Source organism: Somniosus microcephalus, chromosome 21 (assembly GCF_052327205.1).
Source record: "Somniosus microcephalus isolate GS21.2 chromosome 21, FLI_Smic_1.0, whole genome shotgun sequence".
NCBI lineage: Eukaryota > Metazoa > Chordata > Chondrichthyes > Squaliformes > Somniosidae > Somniosus > Somniosus microcephalus.
Window position 1 is genome coordinate 73446587 of NC_141007.1, and position 27745 is coordinate 73474331.

A 27745-nucleotide genomic window follows, 5' to 3' on the forward strand; every position below is an offset into this window, starting at 1 on the left:
GCAATATAACGTGGATAAATGCGAGGTTATCCATTTTGGTGTCAAAAACAGGAAGGCAGATTATTATCTGAATGGCAATAGATTGGGAGAAGGGGAAGAGCAACGCGACCTGGGCGTCCTTGTGCACCAGTCGCTGAAGGTAAGCATGCAGGTGCAGCAGGCGGTTAAGAAGGCAAATGATATGTTGGCCTTCGTAACGAGAGGGTTTGAGTACAGGAACAAGGATGTCTTGCTGCAGTTGTACAGGGCCTTGGTGAGACCACATCTTGAGTATTGTGTGCAGTTTTGGTCGCCTTATCTGAGGAAGGATGTTCTTGCCATGGAAGGAGTGCAGCGAAGATTCACCAGGTTGATACCTGGGATGGCAGGGATGACGTATGAGGAGAGATTGGGTCGACTGGGCTTGTACTCGCTGGAGTTTAGAAGAATGAGAGGGGATCTCATTGAAACTTATAAAATTCTAACAGGACTAGACAAACTAGATGCAGGAAGGATGTTCCCGATGGTTTGGGAGTCCAGAACCAGGGGTCACAGTCTCAGGATAAGGGGTAAGCCATTTAGGACAGAGATGAGGAGGAATTTCTTCACCCAGAGAGTGGTGAACCTGTGGAATTCTCTACCACAGAAGGCAGTAGAGGCCAATTCATTAAATATATTCAAGAAGGAGTTGGATATGTTTCTTAAGGCTAAAGGGATCAAGGAGTATGGGGAGAAAGCAGGGACAGGGTACTGAATTTGGATGATCAGCCATGATCGCATTGAATGGCGGAGCAGGCTCGAGGGGCTGAATGGCCTACTCCTGCTCCTATCTTCTATGTTTCTATGATCTGCCAGCGCAGGAGATCGTGGCGGTAGTGTTTAGCTAATTTAGCTAATGTCTAGTTAATTTCGCTAGCGGTGCAAACATCACTGCGCAGAGGTACTAGTTGCTTTGCGCCCCATTAACGCCCTCTTAAGGCGCTAATGGGAGGCGCAAAGCAACTGAATTTTTCCCTCAATGAATTGTGTTTTGATATGTGTGACTTGTGTAGGCAAACACAGCAAAGTTTTTGGAGCTGATTCTCCTAACCTTTGCCCTTGGGAAACACCTATTTCCTGATGGAAAGGTCAGGAAAAAATGTGCGGAGACCTGTTCCGACAGGGTTCCATCCCCTTTATATTGTCTCTGGAATTCCAGGGCTTCCTATGAAGGGTGGAGCAGGGCCTCTGCCTGTAATAGGTGCAAGACCCATTGTTGCCATAGTAATGAAGTTCCCAGTCCTCTGGCCTCGATTTCCTGTGCTTGCAGCCCATGGGTATCCTTTTCCATTGGTGCCCTAAGAGGTGAACCTTGTGCCTGACCACGCTCCCCCTCAGGTTGGAGGGACTGAGGGAGCCAAGCAACAAGGTGAAGTTACGCTGGAAGATAAGTGGCCTACTCCAGCACAAGCTGAATTTTCAGGCCTGGAGTCAGAAGGCCTCCAAGGCTGGTGGTCAGTCCCACAACTACAGGCCGTTAAAAAGAATTCCATTATCTACTTCACTTGCAACATCCTCATAAAAATCAGAGAAGTTGGTAAGGTTTGATCTTCCCCTTCTTCATTATTTCTTAGACGGCCATTTCAATATAGGTACTCGCATCAGTCTATGCCTTACAATGGTTTCTATTACTTTGCCTGGTATGGAAGTTAGACCTGTATTTTTCTGTACTCGCTTATGTTGTTATTATAGTCACCTGATTCCAATCCTATGGTATCTAACCAACAGTCAGATATTACCTCATGATCTTAGCCAGTGCACTGCAGATCTCCTCCCAGGATTTCTTCGATACCCAAATAAATGTTATCAGATTCAGAGAATTTATTTGTCTTCAGTTCCATTGACTTGTTCGCTATCTCTCCGAAAGTGGCCTGAGAAATTTCTGGTAAATTTGAGGCGCTGGAGCTATAGTACAATATAATTATGCTATCCTCCTTAGTGAATACTTCATTAGTATTTTGATTAGTTTCCCTTCTTCCTCCACATCACCTTCATTTTGATCTTTTAGTATCTTAACTTCATTTCTAACTTCTTTTGCTGTTCTAATACTGGGAGATGCTTTAGTATTGTGCTTGGCATAGTGTGTAGTGTAGTGTGTGCATCTCTAAAGCGGAGGTAAAAATAGAAATAAACTATTGTAGCCACCTCTAAACCCATAACAGCACTTCAAATCTACTCACTCAAAAAAATTGATGCGCCCACCACTCTCTGCAATTCTCCAAGCCTTTCCAAACCCTCCGACCTGAATTACTCCCTGAATCATCACAGCAAGGAGGCCAGCCAGCATTACACAGATTTGGAATACATCTGTCCACACAACAGCTTTAATGCCACCCTAAAAAAGAAATGACAAATAATAATAAAACATTCTTTCATTTCCTATAGAGATATCTGAGCAAGGGATAATACATTAAACCGAGTTCTGCGTGCCTTGATCAGGATTGATGTACTGCACCTGTATGGATAAATAGCAGCCTGACAAGAATAGAGGTGATGCTACTTTGACAACAAGACAAACTGCTTTTGGAGGAAGAAGCTGTCACTAACACATTTGTTTGATATTTAGCAGAAAGAATAACTATTATATCAGACATGAAAAAGTAGAATGTCCATACGAGTAGATCCTATATTCATTAATGAAGTTAAATATAGGGCTGAGACAGAGAAAGAGAAAAACAAACACAAAACAAGAGATGGCAAAGTTAAGACAAGCAAAGCAAGAATGGTAAAGGGCACGAAATAAATCTGTGAGAAGAGAAAAAAGCAAAGAAAACATGAAAATGAAAAATCATAGCGAAAACCGTAAAGATAGAGAAAGACTGGTAAAGGAAACAGAACAAGAGGCAGAGACATGAAAACAATAGGCTGGAAATTACTGTTGCTAAAATACTGGCCTAATGCTAATCTATTCATATTACATTCCTTTGTCCACTATTCTAACAAAGGTGCTAGCCTATTCTAATATTAAGTATTTTTACACTAAAATTACCAACAGTTATTTGAGCCTAATATGGCTATACACCTGAAATGTTAACATATATACCTGAAATGTTTATGTGTACTCTTGAAACATTAGCTTCAAGTGTTAGCCTATACACCTGAAATGTAACATCTGTAACATTATCCAGTTTTGACGAAAGGTCACAGACCTGAAACGTTAACTCTGTTTTTCTCTCCACAGATGCTGTCTGATCTGCTGAGTATTTCCAGCATTCTCTGTTTAAATCTCATTTCAAAAAGCTTGGTGAACTGCGGGCACCTATTGTGCTGCCACAAGCACCTTGCTCACCTTGAAAAACAAATTTCAGGCCGCTTGCCTTGCGAGCAGCAGCCTTTAAGTAAGTGTGTGGAAGGGATGGGGAGGACAGTGGGAACAGGTCTGATCACAGCCAGTAGCGGCTGGCAGGGGCACTGTGGAGCCGAGAAGAGTATTCCTGCTCCTCTTTAGCGGCCGCTGGCTGCATTGCGTCCACGTCTAGAAAACATGAGTGGAGCGGGACTGATGCTTGCTCTGCTCAGCACAGCCCAATTTCCCACTGGGGTCCTAAAACAGGCGTTTGAGCCCTCATTAGCATATGCTAAAGGCCTAGTGACTGTTTCAGGCAGCCACGCCAGATCCCTGAAAAATGGCATGTCCCAATTTTGAGTTGGATGCTTTTCAGGTGTCTGTGGGGCGCAGGATGTTGGTCCCCAAAATTGGGCTTTGTTACACTTATTGTACCGCCGTAAACTGGGCATAACGAGACCCGATATCTACTGCATTGAATTTCATTTGCCCTTTACAGAATTCTGAGCCAAGAAAAAACTTTTCTCCACAACTCATCATACGCTTAACAGGAATTGATTATTTCGATTTAGTTCCAAAATGTCAGCCATAAATAAGATGAACGGGAAGTGTATGAGTCAGGAAAACACCACTGCGACGATCTAGATAAACACAATGGGGGAAAAATTGGGTATCGCCCATTTTGGGGCACTAATATCAGCCAGGCGCTAAGTTTAGTGACCGGCGTTAATTATCGCCACCGACCGCAAAATTCACCTCTATCACCCCTGGAGGTGATTTGAGCGCAAAATCAAGTGCTACACACCTCTCTTAAGGAGCTACCGGGAGGCGCTAACCAACCGAATTTCCCCCCCAATTACTTTCAACTCTATTCACAGAATCATACAGCACAGAAGGCGGCCATTCGGTCTATTGAGTCTAAAACAGTAACTGAAACAGAGACAATTAGTGAAAAAGGTTAAAATTATATTGTACTCCTTTAAACATCAAATTGAGTTTTCTTACTAGTGTTGTATACAGTGTACACACGAATCCTGTGGTTATGATGGAAATCCACAAGTTTACCCCAGTAACTGAAACAGAAACAATTATTGAGAAAGGTTAAAATGATAAGTACAGTAACCGGTTAATTTACTTACAGGCTAATTTATGAGGTGGTAACATAACTGAATAGATAAGATAATGATACATGTATGCTACTCACCGAATATCATGCAACTATCATTCCTGATAAATGAACTAACATAGGAGCAAAAGATCATGAGCGTATCATGACGCCAGGCTCGCTTGTTGGATAAATATTATGTCCAGTGGGTGCTCACTCAGCTTCAGCCATGTCTATATTCCAAGGTACTTACTTACTTTTATTTACCTAGTTTACAGGAGTAATGGAAAGGGGAGGGGTGTGTGTGGGGAGGGGGGGGAGTGGGGGGTGGTGCGCGGACTACCTGCGGCAGTTGGAACCCATGCAGGCAGCCCGTAAAATCTGTTCATTACAATTAGTCCTGCGTGCAACTAGCACTAGCCGCGCTGTTTATTGGCCACTCACATCTCGGGGAGCCTGATATCAGGAGGCCAGCCGCTACTTAAAGATACCCAGCAGCTCTTAAAGGCGAGGTGCATTCTGGCTGCAAGACCTGTTCGGAAAGTACCTGTGAAGGAAATGGCTGAAGGGGGAGTAGAGTGGGCACCAAGATTTTCTGATGCTCCATTAGAGGCCTTGGTGTAGGCAGTGGACAGGTGGAGCAACATCCCTTTTCCCTGAGGGGGACAAGAAGCCCTCCAGGCATCTGATGAGGAGATTTCTCATGACGTCAATGCCAGGAACATTGCTCTAAGAACATTGATGCAATGTAGGGAAAAGTTCAATGATTTGACTAGAGGTGTTAAGGTAAGAACTCTGTTAAAATATGTTCTCTCCCCAGTTGCACCACTCACAGCCTCATTAATTACAACACTTACAACACTCCCCTCCCGCACTGCGCTGCATTCACTGCACCACACTTCACTAAACATTCTTATCCTCATCCTCACATATGCAGCACTATTATAAACTTCACTTACCCACAACTTACATCTCACACAGACACAATAACAGCTATTCAATCATGGCCATCACATTCTACAAACACGTCACAAAATTCTCACTAACACACTTCCCTTTTTCTTGCAGAAAAGCTGGCTCGCAACACCAGGCAACAGGCTGTGAAGTGAGGAGGAACAATGCATTTGCACATCCTCTCCCATTAAAGAGGGTGTCTTGGCAATAATGTGAAGGGGGAGAGTGGAGGTCTTGGCCACTGGCGACACTGCAGGAGACTCCAGGCAATATTCCTTTATACCTAATCCTCTTTGCCTCTTCTCATTTCTCCCTCACCCCAGATACTCTGCACGACAAGCTGCAGATGCTTTCAACAACCTCTTCTTTCTCTCTGCTCTTCCTCAGACCACAACCTACCCTTGTTCCATTTTTTCATTTTAGCTCCCGAGAATGTCGACGTCTCTCAGCCAGTGGAGGAAGATGAGCGCAGTGTAGCAGAGGGTGCGCCATCACTTGATCTCACTCTCGCAACCACCAGCTCAGGTACTGACACTGCACGAACTTTAGAGGAGGGATGTGCACGTGGTGACTCACCAGGCACAAGTGTGCAGGAGCTAGGTCATGGAGAGAGGATGCTACAGGTGTCAGCCCACCAGAGGGTGAGGTCACATACTAGTTCTGCTGTAGAGGACTCAGATGCTGACTTCGATGGGCCAGGCTACAGAAGAACGCTAATGGGCATAACCCAGGAAATGCTTGGTGCACTGGGCAGCCTGCCGGAGAGTTTGCACACAATGTCGTGACGCATGAAGGAGTCCAGCTTTAACTTGGCGTGAGGCTTTGCACAGAACATGGATACCATTCAGTCCAGCATGGACCATCAGCAAAGCAGTGGAACCCACCATGGTAGAACACCTCATGACAAATCTGACAGCTTCTATCACAGCACAAGTTTAGGTGGTTGCCATCTTAGGCTTGAGGGCCACTGTTGAAAGGGGCTTCCGGAGCGTCACATCACTCCAGCAGTTTGTTCTCCAGCAGAACCCTGAGAGTGCAGAGGCGCTGCCCCAGGAGAGTGGCCTTGGCTCCATGGGAGACTCAATTGCTGTGTACGTGGTAGCAAAGCATGTGGTGGAGATCTAGTGGGAATAAGAAGAATTCCTCATTACAACATTGAACTGTAACTGGTAACTATCATGAAAAATTGCTCAACTTACCTTCACTGAGTGCTAATGCAGGTGTATAGGTGGCAATGCCAAGATAAATAACCTGAAAGACAGCCAAACAACACATTAAAAATGATTGAAAAAAACTTACTTACAATGAATCTTATACTCAAAATTCTCATAACCATGTAACACGTGCTGTTATCTCTCAATATAGTCAAAGCCAGACTGTAAATATGGCAAGTTACTTTATATTGAAACTGTTAAACTGATTTTACTCCTATACAATTGGACAAACTAATCAGATCATGTATTACTTTAGACCACAGTTCATCCCAATTTGATGTTATTATATTACAAATGTTCTATTGAAAGTAATTGGCAATGGCCCCGATTGAAATCCCATTAAAGTCAACTCAACCATTAAGAAGAAACATCTCTCATGAACATGTCAAAGTGCTACAAACAATTACTTTCTGCAGTGCTGTGACTGTGGTGATTTAGGCAAATGCTGCAGCCATCTGTCATGCAGTAAGAGTCCAGGCAGACAGCAATCTGAAAATTATCAGTTAATCTGTTTTTGGAGGTGTTGGCTGAGGGAGGAAGGTTAGCTGGGAAAATAGGAGAACTCTCTATTCTTTGAATAGTGCCATGGGATCTTTATTGTTAGATGAAGCCTCTGTTTAATGTCTCGCTTAAACAACACTCAACAAGCTCGACATCATCCAGGAAAAAGCAGCCCGTTTGATTGGCACTCCATCCACCACCTTAAACATTCACTTCCTCCACCACCGGCATACCGTGGCTGCAGTGTGTACCATCTACAAGATGCACTGCAGCAACTCGCCAAGGCTTCTTCGGTAGCACCTTCCAAACCCGCAACCTCTTCCACCTAGAAGGACAAGGGCAACGGGCGCATGGGAACACCACCGCCTCCAAGTTCCCCTCCAAGTCACACGCCATCCTGACTTAGAAATATATCGCCGATCCTTCATCGTCGCTGGGTCAAAATCCTGGAACTTCCTACCTAACAGCACTGTGGGAGTACCTTCACCACACGGACTGCAGTGGTTCAAGAAGGCGGCTCACCACCACCTTCTCGAGGGCAATTAGGGATGGGCAATAAATTCTGGCCTTGCCAGCGATGCCTATATCCCATAAGCGAATAAAAAAAAAATAGCATCTCGGACAATACAGTATTTTATCAGTGGAGTGTCAGCCTAGCTTATGTATTCAAGTCCTGAAATGAGGTTCAAGCTCACAAACTTCTGACTTAGAAACAATGGGCCCAAAAGCCTACAGACCATGATCTCGGTGGTTACATCAGGATTCCCCCCTCCCCCCTCTACCACCGGTGCCCCCCAGCACTGATTTTACGAGTGTATGAGGGGTCGGTGGGAGGGCACCTCATTTACAGCGGGCCAATGGATCTCCGCACAACTACGGATACATTTTGGTTGCCCACTTACCTTATACGTCCAGAAACTCAGGTGCCTGCTATGCCTGCCATACATGAGGTTGAGGGAGGGCATGGGCGCCACCCTACCAGAGAGCTCTGTTGGCCAGCTCAGTGTGACTTGGTTCCACACTTACCTAGCTGATCATGGCCAAAGCATCTCTAACAATGGCTTTGCTTTCCACCCCTGTGCCATCACCTGCAGAGAACTCCAAGGATTCATCCATGGTCCCCTTCTCGCCCTCAGCGACACGATGCCCCTTAGTCACATCATCCGCAGACACGAGTGGGGTGATTTTACCTCCCTCCACACGTGAAAAACAAGACCATAACAGAGTTAAAATCGAGGTAGTCAACTTACCGGTCCATTCTCGCTCTGCCACCATTTTAACTAGGTTCACCGCTGGGCGGCCCAGGCGTCTGCCTAAATCAATAATCTAAGCAAATTGGATTCCTATGATGTACATAGGACCCGATGAAATTTTGAGGGCTTATTGGACAGAACATGCACGTGGACGCTCCGCTCAGTAAAACCTAGCTGTCAAGAGGAAGAGGCTCCAAAGTAGGTAAATCTAAAATTATTTTTGTGGGGCCAGGAGGAGCAGGGTGATTAAAATTGCCACGGAGGCCAGTCTCCACATGCACATTGATGACACCCAGCTCTACCTCTGCACCACCTCTCTTGACTCCGCCACTGCTTCTGTGCTGTCAGACTGCTTCTCCGACATCCAGTCCTGGTTTAGCTGCAGCTTCCTCCAGCTGAACATTAGGAAAATTGAAGCCACAGTCTTCAGCCCCTGCCACAAAATCCATACTCTTGCCACTGACACCATCCCCCTCCCCAGCTATTGTCTTAGGCTGAACCACACTGTTCACAACCCTAACGTCCCATTATAACCCTATATTCTTTCCATCGCAGACAGCTTACATCCACCTCCATAATATCACCTTCCTCCGCATTTCCCTCAGCCATCTGTAACTGAAACCTTCATCCATACCTTTCTCATCTCCAGACTCGACTATTCCAATGCTCTCAAGGTGATGCTGTTCCCACAATGTTAGGTTTTTGACTCAGCGAAGATGAAGGAACAGCAATAAGTCAGGATGTTGGCAGTCTGACAGCACAGAGGCAGTGGAGAGGTCGAGAGAGGTAGTGAAGAGGTAGAGCTGGGTGTCATCATTGTACTTGTGTGACTTGGATGGAAACCTGGAGGGGATGGTGTTTCCATGGCATTGCTGTTCTTGTCCTTCTGAATGCAAGGTCTGAAAGCACTGGGAGGAAGGGTGCATTCAAGAGGAAATCTAGTGACTGTGAGAACTCAGGTTACGCCTGAGTGGTGAGGCCCGAGGGGTTTGGGAGAACTGGAAGGAGTTATTGGGGTCTGTAGGGTATCAGGTGTGGGGGTTGGAGTACTGGACGTGGGTGCCCTGGAAAGCTAGGATGTAGTACTAGTGGGGTGGCTGGGGAGCCAGGCTAGGTAATGGAAGTACTGGGCGGTAGAGGCACTGATTTTTCATTAGGTTTCCTCAAAAATAATCCTGTCTACCCAAACAAACTAAGTGTGTTGACTGAGTATAATCGATGAATGATGCACTATTGAGCCAGAAGCACAGGTAACATCTAAGGTACTTTAAAAATCTATTTCTGAACTTACCATGTAGGATAAGAAGCCAAAAACAACTTGATACTTCACTGCTGAACCAAATCTTCTATTAATATACTGTAGGAACAAAATGAAAAATTTGCAATATTTTAAATTTTACTCATAGGTTTCATGGTAAACATTTAAAATGGTGTTCAACAGAGTCCAGGAAAAATATATTCTGCTAAAATGAGAACAAGCTAAACACTAATGAGACTCCATGGATGAATAAAGACATAAGGGAAAAATTGAGGGTAAGGAAAGAGGCATACATTAAGTACATGGACAGCAGGGGAGAGCATGATAAGGGAGAATACGAAGAGATTAGGAGAGAAGTCAAAAAAACAATTAGGAAGGCAAAGAGGAACTATGAAATTAAATGATCAAGGAACATAAAACAAAATAATAAAATATTTTACAGGCACATAATAAAAGGAAGGTCAGGATGGGAATAGAGCCACTAAGGGATGAAGAGGATAATACCACAGGCAGCAATAGAGAGATGGCAGAGATATTAAATAATTACTTTACTTTAGTATTTACCAGGGAGACAGAACAGGTAGACATGACATCAGACGATGAGATTAGAAATGAGAAAACTGCATTTAAAATAAAAAGAGGAGATATATTAAATAAACTAATCAAACTCAAAGGCCCAGTAATTCCGGGCCCAACACGTGAGTACGGACGGGGTACTCACGCGTGGGCCCGATGGAAGTGCCGGTTTTCAGCATGCACAGCGCATGCGCGGAAAACCGGCATTTCCTGTCCTCTGAACCAAGGGGTTCAGAGGACGAACGTGTGCGTGCAGGAGTCTGCGCGTGCGTGCTGAAATTCCTTTTTTTCCACAGGTTTGCGCGTGTGTAAGGGCCTCTCCTTTTTACGAATGTAAAAAGGAGACGTAAGGACTTCATTCTTTACGGTAAGTGGTCTATTACTTAAAATTATAACATTTTTTCCACAGCTTTATTGTTTTTAAGGACTTTACAGTAAGGTAAGTGTAGTTTTAGACCCGATTTAAAAAATTTTTTTTTATTTTTTTCAAAAATTTGATTAATTGTTTAAAATAGTTTTTTAAAGTTATTTATAGTTTATTTAATTATTGGGATGTTTTTTAAAATTTTATTTAAAGTTAAACTAGTCTTTTGGGCGCCCGTACTTTTCATGAGTTTGACAGTTCTTACTATCAAACTCATGAATGAAGTTTCCCCTCCCCTGATTGGCTGCACAGTGCTCACCTGATCCCAGCCGGCACATCGAACTAACTACGCCGCTGGATCAGGTAAGCACAGCGCGCCGACATCTGAACCGGGCCAGTGACAGGAATTCCAAGCAGGCCCAGGCTTCAGATGTCGGCGCGCCGGGTGAGTGCACATCGGGGGCTTGCACGCGCGGCAAGCCCCCGAACCTAATTTCTGGGCCATAGTGGATAAAACCCCTGGTCTGGACAGATTACATCCGTGCATTTTAAAAGAATCTAGGAAAGAGCTAGCAGAGGCATTATTACACATATTTAATAATTCATTAGAAAAAGTTGTAGTGCCAGAAGACTGGTGGATAGCTAAAGTAATACCTATATTTAAGAAGGGAAACAGAACATGTACAGGGAACTATAGACCAGTCAGCTTAACATCGGTGGTAGGAAAAATAATGGAATCCCTACTAAAGGAAAAAATAGAACATCTAGAAATCAAAAATATAATTATGAATAGTCAGCATGGATTTCAAAGGGAAAGTCTTGCTTGACCAACCTCATTGAATTTTTTGAAGAGGTAACAGTGAGAGTAGACAAGGGTAATGCAGTAGATGTAATTTATCTAGATTTTCAAAAGGCCTTTGATAAGGTAACACATAATAGACTAATGAATAAGGTCAGAGAATGTGGAGTCAGGGGACAAGTAGCAGAATGGATAGCTAGCTGGCTTCAAGACAGAATGCAGAGAGTAGGGGTAAAGGGTAGCTATTCACAGTGGCAGAAGGTGGGTAGTGGTGTTCCACAAGGATCAGTGCTTTATATTAACGATTTAGACTTTGGAATCAAAAACACAATTTCTAAATTTGCAGATGACACCAAATTGAGGGGGGGGGATAGTCAATACTGAGGACTGCAACAAATTACAGGAAGACATTAATAAACTTGCAGAATGGGCATATAATTGGCAAATGAATTTCAACACAGATAAATGTGAGGTATTACATTTTGGTAGGAAGAATAGGGAGGTCACATATTGCTTGGAGGATGCGAGTCTAGGTGGGGTGGAGGAGCAAAGGGATCTCAGAGTACAAATACACAAATCACTAAAAGTAGCGACACAGGTTAACAAGGTCATAAAAAAGCAATCCAAGCACTAGGGTTTATTTCTAGAGGGATAGAATTAAAAAGTAGAGAAGTTATGCTAAATTTGTATCGAACCTTGGTTAGACCACACTTGGAGTACTGCGTACAATTCTGGTCGCCATATTATAAAAAGGATATAGAGGCACTAAAGAGGGTGCAGAGAAGATTTACAAGGATGATACTAGAAATGCGAGGGTATCCATATCAGGAAAGGATGAACAGGCTGAGTCTCTTTTCTCTTGAAAAGCGAAGGCTGAGGGGTGACCTAATAGATGTCTTTAAAATCATGAAAGGTTTTGATAGAGTAAATACAGAGAGAGTGCTCCCACTTGTGGGGAAGAGCAAAACTAGAGGTCATCAATATAAGATAGTCACCAAGAAATCCAATAGGGAATTCAGAAGAAACTTCTTTACCCAAAGAGTGGTGAGAATGTGGATAGATGCATTTAAGGGGAGGTTAGATGAGTATATGAGGGAGAAAGGAATAGAGGGTTATGCTGATAGAATTAGGTGAGGAAAGACGGGAGGAGGCTCGAGTGGGCCATAAATGACAGCATGGACTGGTTGGGCCGAATGGCCTGTTTCTGTGCTGTATATCCTATGTAATCCTATGTTTATATTTCAACCTGAAAGCAATTACAAAATAACTGTATGGAAACTTTTGGTTCCTAGCCACATTTTCAATCTCAGCATTGTGTCACATGAATTTTAAATATGGAGTCATGCGATATTTAATATAAATTGGAGGCAATTTGATAGAACTTTATACGAAGATCATTTGTAATCACTAAACAACAAAATGTCATGATAAAGTAGCCAGAAAGCATTACTGGATGATTGGTTCACAGATGGGTAGAAAATGGCAAATTAAAATGAACAAACATTGCAAGACAACACATCCAGTCAGTATTCCCTGCCCTTCAAGCCTGTAGCCTCCAATGTCGACAACTTAGGATGGTAATGAAAGCAAATGTACAAAAAAGTCCGATGTTGGATAGTTTATCAATCTCATCAGATAGATCGTTCTAAAAAAAGTAGATGTACCATCAGAATAATTGCATTAGATAAAATGGCTGAAAGTTTCACACTACCAGGAGTATTTCAGTCCTGGTTATTTCCTTCAGAAACACACAGCGGGTATTTCTCCTGCTACCCTGTTGTGGGAACCATCCATTTCCCCAGTGTTGTACTTGCAACGTATTCTTGGTGTGTTGGACAATCATTTAGGGTGGTGGGTTCAAATTGCAGGTCTCCTCTGCATTGTATTTCCTGTTCTGTTCTATTTTCTGGTGTTTGATGAGGTTGAAGTCTTTGGAAGCCAGTCAAAATTGGCGAACAAATTATCCCTACAAATTATATAGCTACAATGGAGTCAATTTTCAACTAACTTCAAAAAGTGTTTATACATAAATTACGTAGTTGTCAGCAATGTTGTGACTAGCGAGGTTCTCAATTCAGTCCTTGGTCTTTGGAGAGCAGAGAATTGTTTCAATGCAATCGCACACGCTGCAACATGGATACCTCAGTTTCCTATGGAAATCACAGCGACTAGAGTGCCTAATCTATTACAATATTGAAAAATCCAGGCAGTTCAGTTCTACCATTCTGCCTACATAGACCTTGCTTTTCACTGCTTCTGATAGGGTGACACCACTGGGAGATTTAACCCCCATCCACACCACACACAATGATGGCTTCTCAGGAGTTCCCTATGGCATACCTTTGTATCCCATTGCCATGGAGGAAGAGGAGAAGCAGTACAGGATGGAGCAAAGAAAAGTTAGGCAGCATTTGAGAAGGATGCAACCCACCAGATACTACCCCCACTCCCATAGAACAAACAGGCAACACAACACATATGTGGGCATTAGTGAAGAAAAATGAGGAAGAATTGTGTGCTTCACCAAAGAGACAATAGGACATATCTGTCACCTACTGCATAAGGACCTGTGGCCACTGTCATCTGCCCACACTGCACTCTCTGTGGCTGTGTAGATCACCACTGTCCTCAACTTTTATGGCAATAGCTCATTTAAGGCAGCCATTAGGGATTTCTGTAATATCAGCCAGTCTGCAGTATGGGCATGCATTCATCAGGTGACTGGTGCACTTTACAGGAGAGCTGGGAAATTCATCACCTTTGGCGTCACAGCAGTGTAGCAACAAAATAGTGACATCCACTTTTACAGGGTTGCTTGCTTCCCCAAGATACAGGGTGCAATTAATGCCGCTCACATTGCTTTGCGAGCCTCTACAGGTACCCCCCTCAACTACCTCAATATGAATGACTTCCACTCCTGGAAATTGTCATGATACATTCGTCTTCAAAATTTGTCCCTCCCTGACCGCTGAAAAATGACTGCTAATGAAAGAAAATACATGGTAACAGTGAAATAGGGGGAGGGGAATGAAAAATAGATTACCTCGTATGTGCTAATTATGTTTAATCTGTAGAAGAGAGGGATGTAGATCAGACAAGTGAATATCATTGTAAATAAGCAGGCGATGGTGAACATCACAACCATTATTCCATACAGGTACACCTCTGCAGGACCTCCAATCACTGTAACAACAATTAGAAATGGTTAATGAGTAATCTAATAGAAAAGAACTTCTATGGATAAAAGTGTATGATGTAAGAAAACTACTGGGCACTTGGTCTGAGTATTAAACAAGGCTTTAATCAACTGTTTTTCAACATGGAGATCTAGTTGTGTCCTTCACTAGTTCCTGTTAAAGAATGTCTTGAGCAAGCTGGGTCCATGCCCGAGTATTTATACTCTCCCTGGACAGCACCACCAGCAGGCCACCCAGTATTATTTCATAAGTCATTTCCACACGAATGACAAGATTCATGTCAGTGTACATCTAAAGAAGCTTTAACCAAACTTACATAAAAATTTAAGTATGATAATGTACACTTATAATTATATAATATGAACATGATCACGCAGGCACACACAAATATCTAAACACAAGCAAGCAACAACAGCATGCATTTATAAGCGCCTTTAAAAAGAAAAGAAAGACTTTAATTTCTAAAGCGCCTTTCACAACAACCGGACATCTCAAAGCGCTTTACAGCCAATTAAATCATCTTTGAACTGTAGTCACTGTTGTAATGTAGTAAACACGGCAGCTAATTTGCACACAGCAAGCTCCCACAAACAGCAATGTGATAATGACCTGATAATCTATTTTTGTGATGTTGATTGAGGGATAAATATTGGCCCAGGACACTGGGGAGAACTCTCCTGCTTCTTCGAAATAGTGCCATGGGATCTTTTCTGTCCACCTGAGAGAGCAGACGGGGCCTCAGTTTAACGTCTCATCCGAAAGACGGCACCTCCGACAGTGCAGCACTCCCTCAGCACTGCACTGGGAGTGTCAGCCTAGATTTTGTGCTCAATGTAGAAAAACATCCCGAGGTGCTTCACAGAGATGTAAGAAAAACTGGATAGCAGTCAAAGAAGAAAAGATTAGGAGGGGTGACCAAAAGGCATGTCAAAGAGGTGGGTTTTAGGGAGGGTCCTAAAGGAGGAGGTGGAGATGCAGAGGAGTAGGAGTTTAGGGAATTTAAGAGATCGTTCCAAAATGTGACTGTTGACAGATTAGTACATTAACCTTGTTACAACAAACTTGTTGGGGGCAAAGAGTTTGTTTTATTGAATTATTGCGCTCATTGACGTGCTTGCGATATTGTGGCCAAACACTGAGCAACCCACACCATCGCAAGTCTGATGCATGGAACATTCTCCTGGTGATACTGGGGGACGTCTATAAATGCTCATACAAGTAGGACATTAGACAAAGAGATGATAAGTACAAGTGTAGTAAGTAGTATAAAGTTAATTGAATTTATTTTAGGGTTAATTGTAATCAATTATTTAACAAAAAAGGAATTAATTAATTAATATTTTAAACAACATTATATGCCTTGTTCAGCCAGTCAGCTCTACTTACATGACGATAGCAAAATACTGCAGATGTTGGAAATCCGAAATAACAACAGAAAATGCTGGAAAAACTCAGCAGGTCAGGCAACATCCGTGGAGAGAAATTTGAGTTGACGTTTCGGGTTTGACCCTTCTTCAAAACTGGAGAGAAAAGGAACTAGATCGAAGGCAGGGCTGCGATCGGATAAAAGAACCAAAAGAAGTAAAAGAGATTAGAAGCTAGACGAGATGGTAATATGCTGGGATTAGGTGTAAAGTGTACTGGCAGGGCAAAAGATAGCTGCCAGGTGTGAGAGAGAAACAAAAGGAAAGTGGGGGGGGGAGAGGAAAGGAGTTCCACTTCATCCTTCGACTCATCCGACGCTTCAACAAAAAACTTTTCTTCTTCCTTTCCGATGTCAAGGATCGCAAGCTTCATCAACTCTTGGACACCAACGCCCCTCCGGAACCTTCTTCCCCTTCACTTTCCTCTGACCCCCCTTCTCCCAATCTCACCCCCTGCCGTGTGTTCACTATCCCCTCTGACCTTCCACTCTCTGACCCTGAACGATCAGTCCTCAGCAAAGGCCTGAGCTTCATCCCCTTACGCCCCCACCTCAACGAATTTCGAGCTCGGCACGATGCTGAGCTCTTTTTCCGCCGCCTTCGTCTCCGTGCCCACTTCTTTGGCCAGGAGTCTTCCCCCCGCACAACTGACCCTTTCTCCCGCTTGCAGAATTCCCATTCCACCTGGACCCCTCCCCCTGGCCTCTTACCCTCTCTAGATCTTTTCATCGCTAACTGCCGACGTGACATCAGCCGTCTCCATTTCTCTGCTCCCCTCACTCACTCCAACCTACCTCCCTCTGAACTTGCAGCACTCCATCCTCTTAGATCCAACCCTGACATTGTCATTAAACCCGCTGACAAGGGTGGTGCTGTTGTTGTTTGGCGTACTGACCTCTACCTAGCGGAAGCTGAACGCCAACTCTCCGACACCTCCTCCTACCTCCACCTGGACCATGACCCCACTACCGAACATCAAACCACCGTTTCCAAGACTGTCACTGACCTCATCTCCTCTGGAGATCTTCCCCCCGCTGCCACCAACCTCATAGTTCCCCAACCCCGCACAGCCCGCTTCTACCTCCTTCCCAAGATCCACAAACAGGACTGCCCTGGTAGACCTATCGTTTCAGCCTGTTCTTGCCCTACGGAACTTATCTCTTCCTATCTTGACTCTATCTTTTCTTCCCTTGTCCAGTCTCTTCCCACCTACATCCGCGACTCTTCGGACGCCCTCCGCCACTTTAACAGTTTCCAGTTTCCTGGCCCCAACCGCTTCCTTTTCACCATGGACGTACAATCCCTCTACACCTCCATCCCCCACCCGGATGGCCTGAGGGCACTCCGCTTCTTCCTTGAACAGAGGCCCGACCAGTCCCCATCCACCACGACCCTCCTCCGCCTGGCTGAACTTGTTCTCACATTGAACAACTTCTCCTTTAACTCCACTCATTTCCTCCAAATCAAAGGTGTTGCCATGGGTACCCGCATGGGTCCTAGCTATGCCTGCCTTTTCGTGGGCTATGTGGAACAATCTTTGTTCCAGTCCTACTCGGGTCCCCTCCCTCACCTCTTTTTCCGATACATTGATGACTGTATCGGTGCCGTTTCCTGCTCTCGCCCCGAACTTGACAATTTCATTCACTTTGCCTCCAATTTCCACCCTTCCCTCACCTTCACATGGTCCATCTCTGACTCTTCCCTTCCCTTCCTCGACTTCTCCGTCTCCATCTCTGGGGATAGGTTATCGACCAATATTTACTACAAGCCCACTGACTCCCACAGCTACCTGGACTACACTTCCTCCCACCCCGCTTCCTGTAAGGACTCTATTCCATTCTCCCAGTTTCTCCGCCTCCGCCGTATCTGCTCCGACGATGCCACCTTCCACACCAGTGCTTCAGACATGTCTTCCTTTTTCCGCAACCGAGGATTCCCCTCTACCGTGGTTGACACTGCCCTCGGCCGTGTCAGTTCTATCTCCCGCACCTCTGCCCTCACCCCTGCCCCTCCCTCCCGGAACCACGATAGGGTTCCCCTTGTCCTCACCTTTCACCCCACCAGCCTCCACATTCAACGGATCATCCTCCGGCATTTCCGCTACCTCCAAAGTGATCCCACCACCAAACGTATCTTCCCCTCCCCTCCCCTTTCAGCATTCCGCAGGGACCGCTCTCTCCGAGACACCCTAGTCCACTCCTCTATCACCCCAAACAGCCCTTCCCCTTCGCCTGGCACCTTCCCGTGCAAGCGGAGGAGATGTAACACCTGCCCCTATACCTCCCCCCTCCCCACTGTCCAGGGCCCCAAACACCCCTTCCAGGTGAAACAGCGATTTACTTGTACTTCTCGCAATCTAGTATACTGTATTCGCTGCTCACGATGCGGTCTCCTCTACATTGGGGAGACCAAACGCAGATTGGGTGACCGCTTTGCGGAACACCTCCGTTCAGTCCGTAAGAGTGACCCCGAGCTTCCGGTCGCCTGTCATTTCAATTCACCGCTCCATTCCCACTCGGACCTCACCGTCCTTGGCCTCTTGTACTGTTCCACGGAAGCTCAACGTAAACTCGAGGAACAGCACCTCATCTTCCGATTAGGCACTCTGCAGCCTTCTGGTCTCAATATCGAGTTCAACAATTTCAGATCATAACCTCGGCCCCTATTTCATTTCTACTTATATTTTTCCACTCCTTTCCTCTCCCCCCCCCACTTTCCTTTTGTTTCTCTCTCACACCTGGCAGCTATCTTTTGCCCTGCCAGTACACTTTACACCTAATCCCAGCATATTACCATCTCGTCTAGCTTCTAATCTCTTTTACTTCTTTTGGTTCTTTTATTCTTTTGTCCGATCGCAGCCCTGCCTTCGATCTAGTTCCTTTTCTCTCCAGTTTTGAAGAAGGGTCAAACCCGAAACGTCAACTCAAATTTCTCTCCACGGATGTTGCCTGACCTGCTGAGTTTTTCCAGCATTTTCTGTTGTTAGCTCTACTTACATGCTCCATCTTCAGACTTCTAGCTTCAGTCTAGATCAATCTGGTCATCAAATTGATACATTGTCAGATTACGATTGTTCAGGGAATCTCTCTAAATCTAACACTCAAACTTTTATAAGACATTCGTATTCACAGAAGTATCTGGCGAAATCCACCATGCATGGGTCTAGGGCGCATATGATCTCTCCAACTGTTTGTTTGTGTAAAGTCTGTGGGTTGTGCAGTTAATAAATACACAGACTTCAGAAGTAACAAACAAACAGGTCTTTACTATTCGAAGGTCCGGGCGAATCTGCCCCAGCAATCCTGCTACAACACTTATATACTGGTGTGGTCACTATCGGTATTACAGTATACAGAAGCCAAACAAATAGTGCCACACCTAAAGTAGTTCCCTTAAAGGTGAACGGTTACATTCAATAGTTCCCTTAAAGATAGACGGGTACATACACTACAATCCTCCCTTTTTAGCTTATTACTTACAGAGTCCCCGTTAAACATACATATCTTCAACTTCCTATAAAACAAATTACAGATATAATCTCGGTGGAGTCAATGTCATATAAAACAATTTACAAATATAATCTCGGTGGAAACAGTTCACAGGTTCAGTCTCTGCGGAAACAGTTCATAGATTCAGTCTCTGATCTTGACTCGTTCCGAACAACATTTCTTTGGTGTAGCCGGTTCACCTGGCTAGCGTGACTCCTCCATAGCCTTTTTCTTGACGTAACAGCTTGAACTTTCGTCCTGTTGAACCAGCAGTGCGGACTTTTTCAACCAACTGGCTGTCTTGACATTTTCCAGTTTTTCAACTAATTTAGCTCCTTTCGTAATGTCCCGCCTGGAATGGTAGAAGTGCTAATATTTTAGACAGTTATTATCTTCTGCTTCTTCTTTTTCTTTTCTGCCTTTTTGAAACTCTCAGAGCTCCTTTCTCGGCTGCCAGCTGTAGCGCCACTAACTCTCTATGTTCCTTAGACCTTAAGTGCTTCATCCGGATTTCAGCACTTTGAGAGTTTTCATCACAAGCTGGGCAGACCACATCCTCGTAATATTCAGTGTCACTCAACAGGTCATGGTAATATTCGGGTTCGTCCTGAGTTAGGCCAGTGAGAGAGACTTCTTCTTCCTCCTCACCCGTCTGGACGTTAGCTGACGGTGGTTCCTTCCCTAAACATCTTTCTTGAAAAGCCTTCTTCATGCATTCATATTCATCCCGCTCTTCCTGGGTTATCTGCCATTCCTTCACGACGGACCTCATTTGTGAGTTCAATACCTTCCCTTCCATCGGTAATTGCGTTATCAGGCTATTTAACCCTTCTACTGAAGTAACGGTTTCCACATTCTTCTGTTCACCTTGACGTGATTCAACGTACTTTTGGCATCCTTGTAAAATTTGTGTTGCCACCTCAGCTATCTCCGTGACTTTTGAGAGCTCCGAACTCGTTCCCCCTGAAGATTGAAGCTCGTGTTCAGATTGTTCCCCTTGCAGAGTCTTTTCCTTCAGCATATGAAGGAGTTGGCTGACCGTTAACTCTTCCCTGGGAACACGGTGGATCAGAGTCTTCTCCATTTCATCCACCTCTTTCTCCAATACTTCCACCTTACGTTCCTCTTGAACTTTGGCTTTCAGCGCCCGGAAAAGTTGCGCCCTGATGCTCTCCAGTTCATGTTCAGGGACCATTCTTACAGTTTCCTGTTCTTCCACTGAAAGGATTCCCAGTTGAATCTGTTCTTCAAGTTGTTGAACCTCGGTCATTGCCGCCTCATATTTGTCTTTGGTGTCCTTCAATGTTTTTATAAGTTCTTGGACATCCTGTCTTTCATGCTCTGCCATGATTTTCACCTCTAATTTCTCATCTATGGATGGAACTTCTACTGATGAGTCTGTCTTGGCCTTGAGCTCATCAAGAATTTCCTGCAGCCTTTGGACTTCTTGCTCATGTTCAACCTTTAGTTGTTCATATGCTTCTACTGAAACTAGCTTTTCAGAGGCTGCCGAGTTAACCCCCTCCAGAATTGTAGCCTGGGCCTGTTCATACTGTTCTTTCAACTTCTCACACCCTGCTTGTAAGGAGTCGTAGAGAAGAACTGGAATAAAATCCTGGCTCCCTGAAGATTCCTCTTCCTTTGGTTCGTTCTGTAAATATTCTAGTTCCTGAACAGCATCAGGGGAATGTGATTGGTATTTGACCACGATGGCTCTATGGTCGCTCTCTGCTTGAGCCAGCTGTCTCTGTAGTCTTTCCAGGTTCTCCCATTCGGTGTCCCAGAACTTTTCCATATTTTTCATCTCTTGTACGAGACGGTCACTCAACTGTTCTAATTGTTGTCGTACTTTGACATAAGTTTGCGTCCGAGCTCGGTGTTCTTCCGTCATGGATGAATCCTTTGCTTGAACAGGCTCAGAATTCTCTGTCAACCTGGAGTTCTGCTCTGCAGCTTTATTCTTCTTGGTACCATAAGTCCTTCTGCATGTCTTCGTTTTCTTTCCCATCGTCGGCAAGTCCCTTTTAGCCTTGTCTTCCATATTCGACTTGGTCTTATCATCATCCATTTCAGAATCTGAGCTAATAGCTTGCACCGAGTCCTCCCTCATTATGGCTTTTAGGTAATGCCATTCCATGTCTATTTTCTTAATCCGCTCCTGTCCTAGAAGTGGTGGTCCTCCCTCAGGTAATACGTACAAGTTCATTCTTGGGTGTTCTTTACCCCTATCTCTCACCTTGACTCTTATTTTCCCCACGGGGTATACGTTATGCCCCGTGTATGTCTGTAATACGAACTTGGTATTTCTTAAAGGTATGTGAGAGAATAGCTGGTGGTAGTCCCTTCGGTTGATGACTGATAGAGCTGATCCAGTGTCCAGCTCCATTCTTACTTGGACTCCAGCTATTTTTAGTATGACCCAGATGGTCTGTAGATCCGTTTCTTTACCCACATTGTGGATTCTCAGACTACCCAACTCCTGGTTGTTTGGGTCTGAGTCTGAGTTCTGTTCGTCTGAACTCTTCTCAGCCACCTTGTGTACCTTGTTGTACTTTTCTTGTGGTGGCTTCCTTTGATTGTTGGTCTTTTTCCCGGACCGGCATACCTTCGCGATGTGACCCAGTTTGCCACATTTCCTACACTCTTGGTTCTTAAACCAGCATTGATTCTGATCATGCGTTGCCTTCCCACAACGGTAGCATTTTGTTGTGCTTGAAGTAATTTGGTCCACCCCGAGTGCCGCCGCCTTTAGTTGCATTTCCGCCGTTCCTTTCGCTGCGGCTTCGTGCGATGCAGCTATAAGGACAGCCCTGTCCAGTGTGAGGTCGTTCTCTTCCAGTAGTCGCTTCTGCGTCCCTTCTTTGGACAATCCGCATACGAACTTGTCCCGCAGCGCTTCTGTCAGATTCCCTCCGAACTGGCAGTATTTCGCTAGCCTACGCAGTTCGACCAAGTATTCCGCATTGCTTTCATCTTTCTTCTGCGTTCTTGCGTAGAATTTGAATCGTTCAGCCAGCATCAGCGGTGTGGGGTTCAAGTGGTCCTTCAGCACAGCCACAATCTCTTCGAAGGTCTGATCCGCTGGTTTATTTGGTGCTATTAGATGCTTCAAGAGCCCGTATGTTTTTGCCCCCATCGAGTTTAGCAATGTTATCGCCTTGTCGTCTTCCTCTATTTTGTTGGCTTCGCAATAGATCTCTATGCGTTCCACGTACGTGGCCCAGTCTTCTATTTCAGAACTAAAGTCGTTAATATTCCCTCGCTTAGGCATCTTTCTTCCCTTGGGAGCAGCACCAGTATTTCTTTAGTATTCTTATTTATTTGTTTATTTCTAATATGGTGGGTTTCCCGCGAAATCGGCGGTTTCCCGCTCTTCCTTTCTCGCCCCGCCCACTTCAATGGCGGTTTCCCGCTTCTGGCGTCTTCTCCGCCTAATGGCGGCTTCCCGCGTTTCTTCCCGGTGGAAGGGGTACGCTTCCCCCACAGCGGACAGGTTCAGCCGCTGGCTGGCTTCCGCACAGCTCCCCTTGCTCGGCTCTGTCTTTTCCTCCCGCCCGCACGGCTCTACCGGCGCTGGGTACACCCCGTTAATGGAGGACAGTTCAGCCGCTGGACTGGCTCTCGCGCAGTCTCTCTCTCCGTACCCGGCTCTGTCGCTCTCTCACCCGCACGTTCGGTGCTACCGGCCCTGGGTACCCTGTTGGTGGAGAACAGTTCAGCCGCTGGACTGGCTCTCGCACAGTCTCTCTCCCCTTGCTCGGCTCTGTCTCTCCCTCTCCCGCACGTTCGGTTCTACCGGCTCTGGGTACCCCGCTGGTGGAGGACAGCTCAGCCGCTGGACTGGCTCTCGCGCAGTCTCTCACCCCGTTTTCGGCTGTGTCTCTCACCCACTCCCGCACGTTCGGTTTTGCCGGCTCTGAGTACCCCGTTGGTGGAGAACAGCTCAGCCGCTGGACTGGCTCCTCGCAGTCTCTCTCTCCGCACCCGGCTCTCACCCGCACGGTTCCCGTTCGCCTCCCCAGCCCTCTCGCAGACCGGTGTTTCCCTCCCCGGCTGCGGCTGGGTTTCTCTTCCCGCACCTACTCGCAGGCTCAGCGCTTCGTGGCTGCGGTCGCTGCCCGGATTTTTCCCGCCGATCGCGGTCCGGCTGTCACCCGACGCCGTTGGACCCGACTTTTGGCCGGCACAGCTCCCCCTCGACCGAGGTCGAGTGCTCTGCCCTTATCCTCCGGATACTTCTACACCTTCCCCTACTCACAGTCTCTTCGGCCGCCTTGTTTCTTGCTGGTCGGCTCACTCCGCACCGTGGCAGAAGGGTAGTCAGTGCCTGTTGCTAATGGAAGCTTTTGTTGCTAAAGTCTTCCACCTTTCTCCTGCTGCAGCCTCGTGTTTTCTTCCAGCAGCACGACGAGGGCGGTTGCCTCTCTTTGACGCTCTTCTTGCTTTGGTAATCTTGCCGCAGGGTACGATCGGACTCGTCGCCACTGTAAAGTCTGTGGGTTGTGCAGTTAATAAATACACAGACTTCAGAAGTAACAAACAAACAGGTCTTTACTATTCGAAGGTCCGGGCGAATCTGCCCCAGCAATCCTGCTACAACACTTTGTGGTAAACCACTGTTTGTATTCCTGTTTGTCCTGTTTGTATTCCACTGTGTACATGCCTGGACATGCCTCGGCTGACTCCTCCCACAGGTCCTAGTATAAAGGTGACTGCTCCCCAGCCCTTTGTATCCTGGACCAGTCGACCACGCGATGCAGACCTCCATTCTGTTGTTAATAAAAGCCTTTAGTTACTCTTCTAACTCTCAGTCTTTTATGAGTAATTGATAGCGCATCACACTTATATACTGGTGTGGTCACTATCGGTATTACAGTATACAGAAGCCAAACAAATAGTGCCACACCTAAAGTAGTTCCCTTAAAGGTGAACGGTTACATTCAATAGTTCCCTTAAAGATAGACGGGTACATACACTACAGTTTGTATTTAAATTTTTGGTTTGAGTCTGGTTGATCACACAATATGACTGCAAGCTGTTCACCGGTTCTCTAGACGCTTTTCACAACTGGTGGGAATTATTCAGGTTTTTTTATGGGATGTGGGTGTCGCTGGCAACTTCAGCGTTTATTGCCCATCCCTAATTGCCCTTGAGAAGGTGGTGGTGAGCCGCCTTCTTGAACCGCTGCAGTCCGTGTGGTGAAGGTACTCCCATAGTGCTGTTAGGGAGGGAGTTCCAGGATTTTGACCCAGCGACGATGAAGGATTGGCGATATACTTCTAAGTCAGGATGATGTGTGACTTGGAGGGGAACTTGGAGGTGGTGGTGTTCCCATGCATCTGCTGCCCTTGTCCTTCTAGGTGGAAGAGGTCGCGGGTTTGGGAGGTGCTGCCAAAGAAGCCTTGGCGAGTTGCTGCAGTGCATCTTGTAGATGGTACACATTGCAGCCACGGTACGCCGGTGGTGGAGGGAGTAAATGTTTAAGGTGGTAGAGGGGGTGCCAATCAAGCGGGCTGCTTTGTCCTGCGGGATATCATGGGGTGAATTTCCGCAGGGGCTTTTCCAATTGCCCACCGTAACTTTGACGGAAGACCCGTGGAAACCCCAGACAAACGGCGTAAAAGTTGTTTGTGCTGTTTTCCAGGAGTTTAGGTGGCCTTTTGCTGAAGTTACGGTGGAAGATCAGGAAAACCCCTGTGGAAGTTCACTCCCTCCCCAAATGTTGTATTAACACAAATCTCATGATTGTTATTCACGATTTTTGCATTTTTAGTTTGGATAGGCCACCTGTTATTTATTAATAGTGCCCTCCTTCCATATTCTCCTGGTGATACTGGAGGACATCTATAAATGCTCATACAAGTAGGAGATTGGACAAAGAGAAACGTGAGTCAATGCTATACATACTCTTCAAAATCTCACTGCACAGTTCCAGCTCCTTCAATAATTGCTCAGCATCATTGCCCTCTTCAGTTTCACTCTTTAATTCACGTTAACAGGCACATGAGTTCAATCAGTGACATTGAATGCGACAGCGAAATGATCATTAATTATTGTGGTCTTTTACCATTAATTCTTCCCAATAATTTTAGGGGACATGACTTGGATTTGTTATAATACATTGTATGCTGTAAGAATGTTTGTTATCATCTATGTTATCTTCTACGTTTCTATACCTATCTTCTATGTTTCTATATTTTTTAAGGCTAAAGGGGTATGGGGAGAAAGCAGGGGCAGGGTACTGAATTTGGATGATCAGCCATGATCTCATTAAATGGCGGAACAGGCTTGAGGGGCCGAATGGCCTACTCCTGCTCCTATCTTCTATGTCTCTATGTTTCTATGTTGTAGAAAGATTGCAGTTTACTGGTCATTAAGTAGGATATGTACTTAGCTTCAGAAAAAAACTGTTCATAATTGAAACCTTTAAAGCGGCAGCTGAACACTTCAGGAATACCAATGATCATGATAAATTCAGTTAGAGTACAAAATGTATAGTATGAGGGAAGAGCATTGAGACCACTGACTCTAGTCTTGTCAATGAGCCAATTCCAAATTGCGTTATCAACTCTTGCGTGCATCACACAGGATATACTTCCATGGACCTAACAAGACCAGAATCTAAATATTCCTTAGCGTATAGGATCATTTATATTGATCATTATTTCCACAGCCATTAATCACTTTCATCATTAGATATTTCTCTGTCTCCTTTGTAACAGACACAACGTTGATTATTTCTGCTGGGAGCCTATTCCAAATATCTACTATTCTGTGAGGAACCAAATTCTCTCATTTCTAATATTGCTGGAGGTTTGCAAAAGTTCTGAACACAAGTTATGATGAGTCCTACAATATAATTATCAGCAACGTTCCATGTAAATCTTACCTTGGCAGCTCCATGCTGTAACAAGTATAAGTCATGTTTTGAGAAACAAGAATAAAGGAATTTGGTACAATTTAATTTCATCATTTGAGAAAAAAGGAATATAACCCCAGACAAAACAATACAAACACAAAGCCATTCCTGTATGTAGTCTGTTAAAATACCCAAATCAAAAATCTATGACAATGAGGACCAAGGCCCAATATCTGGGGCACCTTGAACGTCACCATTCTGGCACAGTGTAATTAACCTTCCCTTCCCAAGCACCTAAAAGTTGGTGCTCCCAAATATTTAGGCCAGTGTGTTTAATGCCAGTGGTGTCTCAAACTTTTTTCCTGCACTGGTCTGCAGTTCTGGGGGTGAGAGAGGTAGGAAGCCCGCTATCCTGGCAAAGCCACATGCGTGCTCGTCTTTCATCTCTCTGTTCAGAGCGAAGACAATGAAATCCCTGGAGTAGAGAGCCTCTGTGACCTCCCAGATGCAGCGATGGACGACGAACTGGGAGATGTTCGCTATGTTTCCTGCTGCAGACTGGAAGGATCCGGTGGCGAAAACATTGAATACCACAGTGACCTTGAGAGCCGTTGTCGCCCTGCCCTGGTTGCAGGAGGTGGCAGAGTTCTGTGACCACCTCCTTGGTGAAGCGAAGCCTCCCAATACACTGCTCCTGGCTTGTGGAGGTAAGAGAAGTGCTCTCGGAAGACTCTAGGTGGGTAAAGCTCCTGCTGAGAGCAGGACTCCTCTGCCCTCTGCGAGCATCTCGTCCTCTTCTTCGCTGCCTCAGCTCCATCTCCCTATGATACTCGAGTGTGAGGGGGACTGCAAGTAAAGCCACCATGACTGGGAGCAAGTGGTGTGAGCAGAAGCCTTTAAATGAGAAGCAAGGCATTCTCCACTTGCAGCAACCTGTGATCTCAGCAACATTAAACAAATTTAGAAAGCTCCAAGAGTTGTAGAAACTGAGACAGAGCCAGTAGAACTGAAAAAACATCTCAGCTCCACGTTGTTGATGATGATTGCTTCAAATTTTTTTAAAAAATTTGTTTGTGGGATGTGGGCGTCGCTGGCAAGGCCAGCATTTATTGCTCATCCCTAATTGCCCTTGAGAAGGTGGTGGTGAGCCGCCTTCTTGAACCGCTGCAGTCCGTGTGGTGAAGGTACTCCCACAGTGCTGTTAGGGAGGGAGTTCCAGGATTTTGACCCAGCGACGATAAAGGAACGACAATATATTTCCAAGTCAGGATGGTGTGTGACTTGGAGGGGAACTTGGAGGTGGTGGTGTTCCCATGCACCTGTTGCCCTTGTCCTTCTAGGTGGAAGAGGTCGCAGGTTTGGGAGGTGCTGTCGAAGAAGCCTTGGCGAGTTGCTGCAGTGCATCTTGTAGATGGTACACACTGCAGCCACGGTACGCCGGTGGTGGAG

The 27745-nt window shown here is 45.4% G+C and overlaps 1 protein-coding gene across 3 annotated transcripts in view; it reads right to left on the minus strand.

The window, feature by feature from the left end:
- Positions 1-27745, minus strand: part of LOC147102961 (sodium-coupled monocarboxylate transporter 1-like) — an 83267-nt gene that overhangs the window by 51609 nt on the left and 3913 nt on the right. For all 3 annotated transcript variants that reach the window (XR_015073163.1, XM_085963946.1, XM_085963945.1), the window contains exons 3-7: positions 14372-14511; positions 9623-9688; positions 6563-6614; positions 4310-4377; positions 2199-2353 (exon numbers count right to left, since the gene is read on the minus strand). Coding sequence is in view for 2 of the 3 variants with exons in the window: in XM_085963946.1 (XP_085820072.1) it covers positions 2199-2353; positions 4310-4377; positions 6563-6614; positions 9623-9688; positions 14372-14511 (481 nt within the window). In the remaining variant the exon portion in view is untranslated. The remainder of the gene's footprint in view (positions 1-2198; positions 2354-4309; positions 4378-6562; positions 6615-9622; positions 9689-14371; positions 14512-27745) is intronic.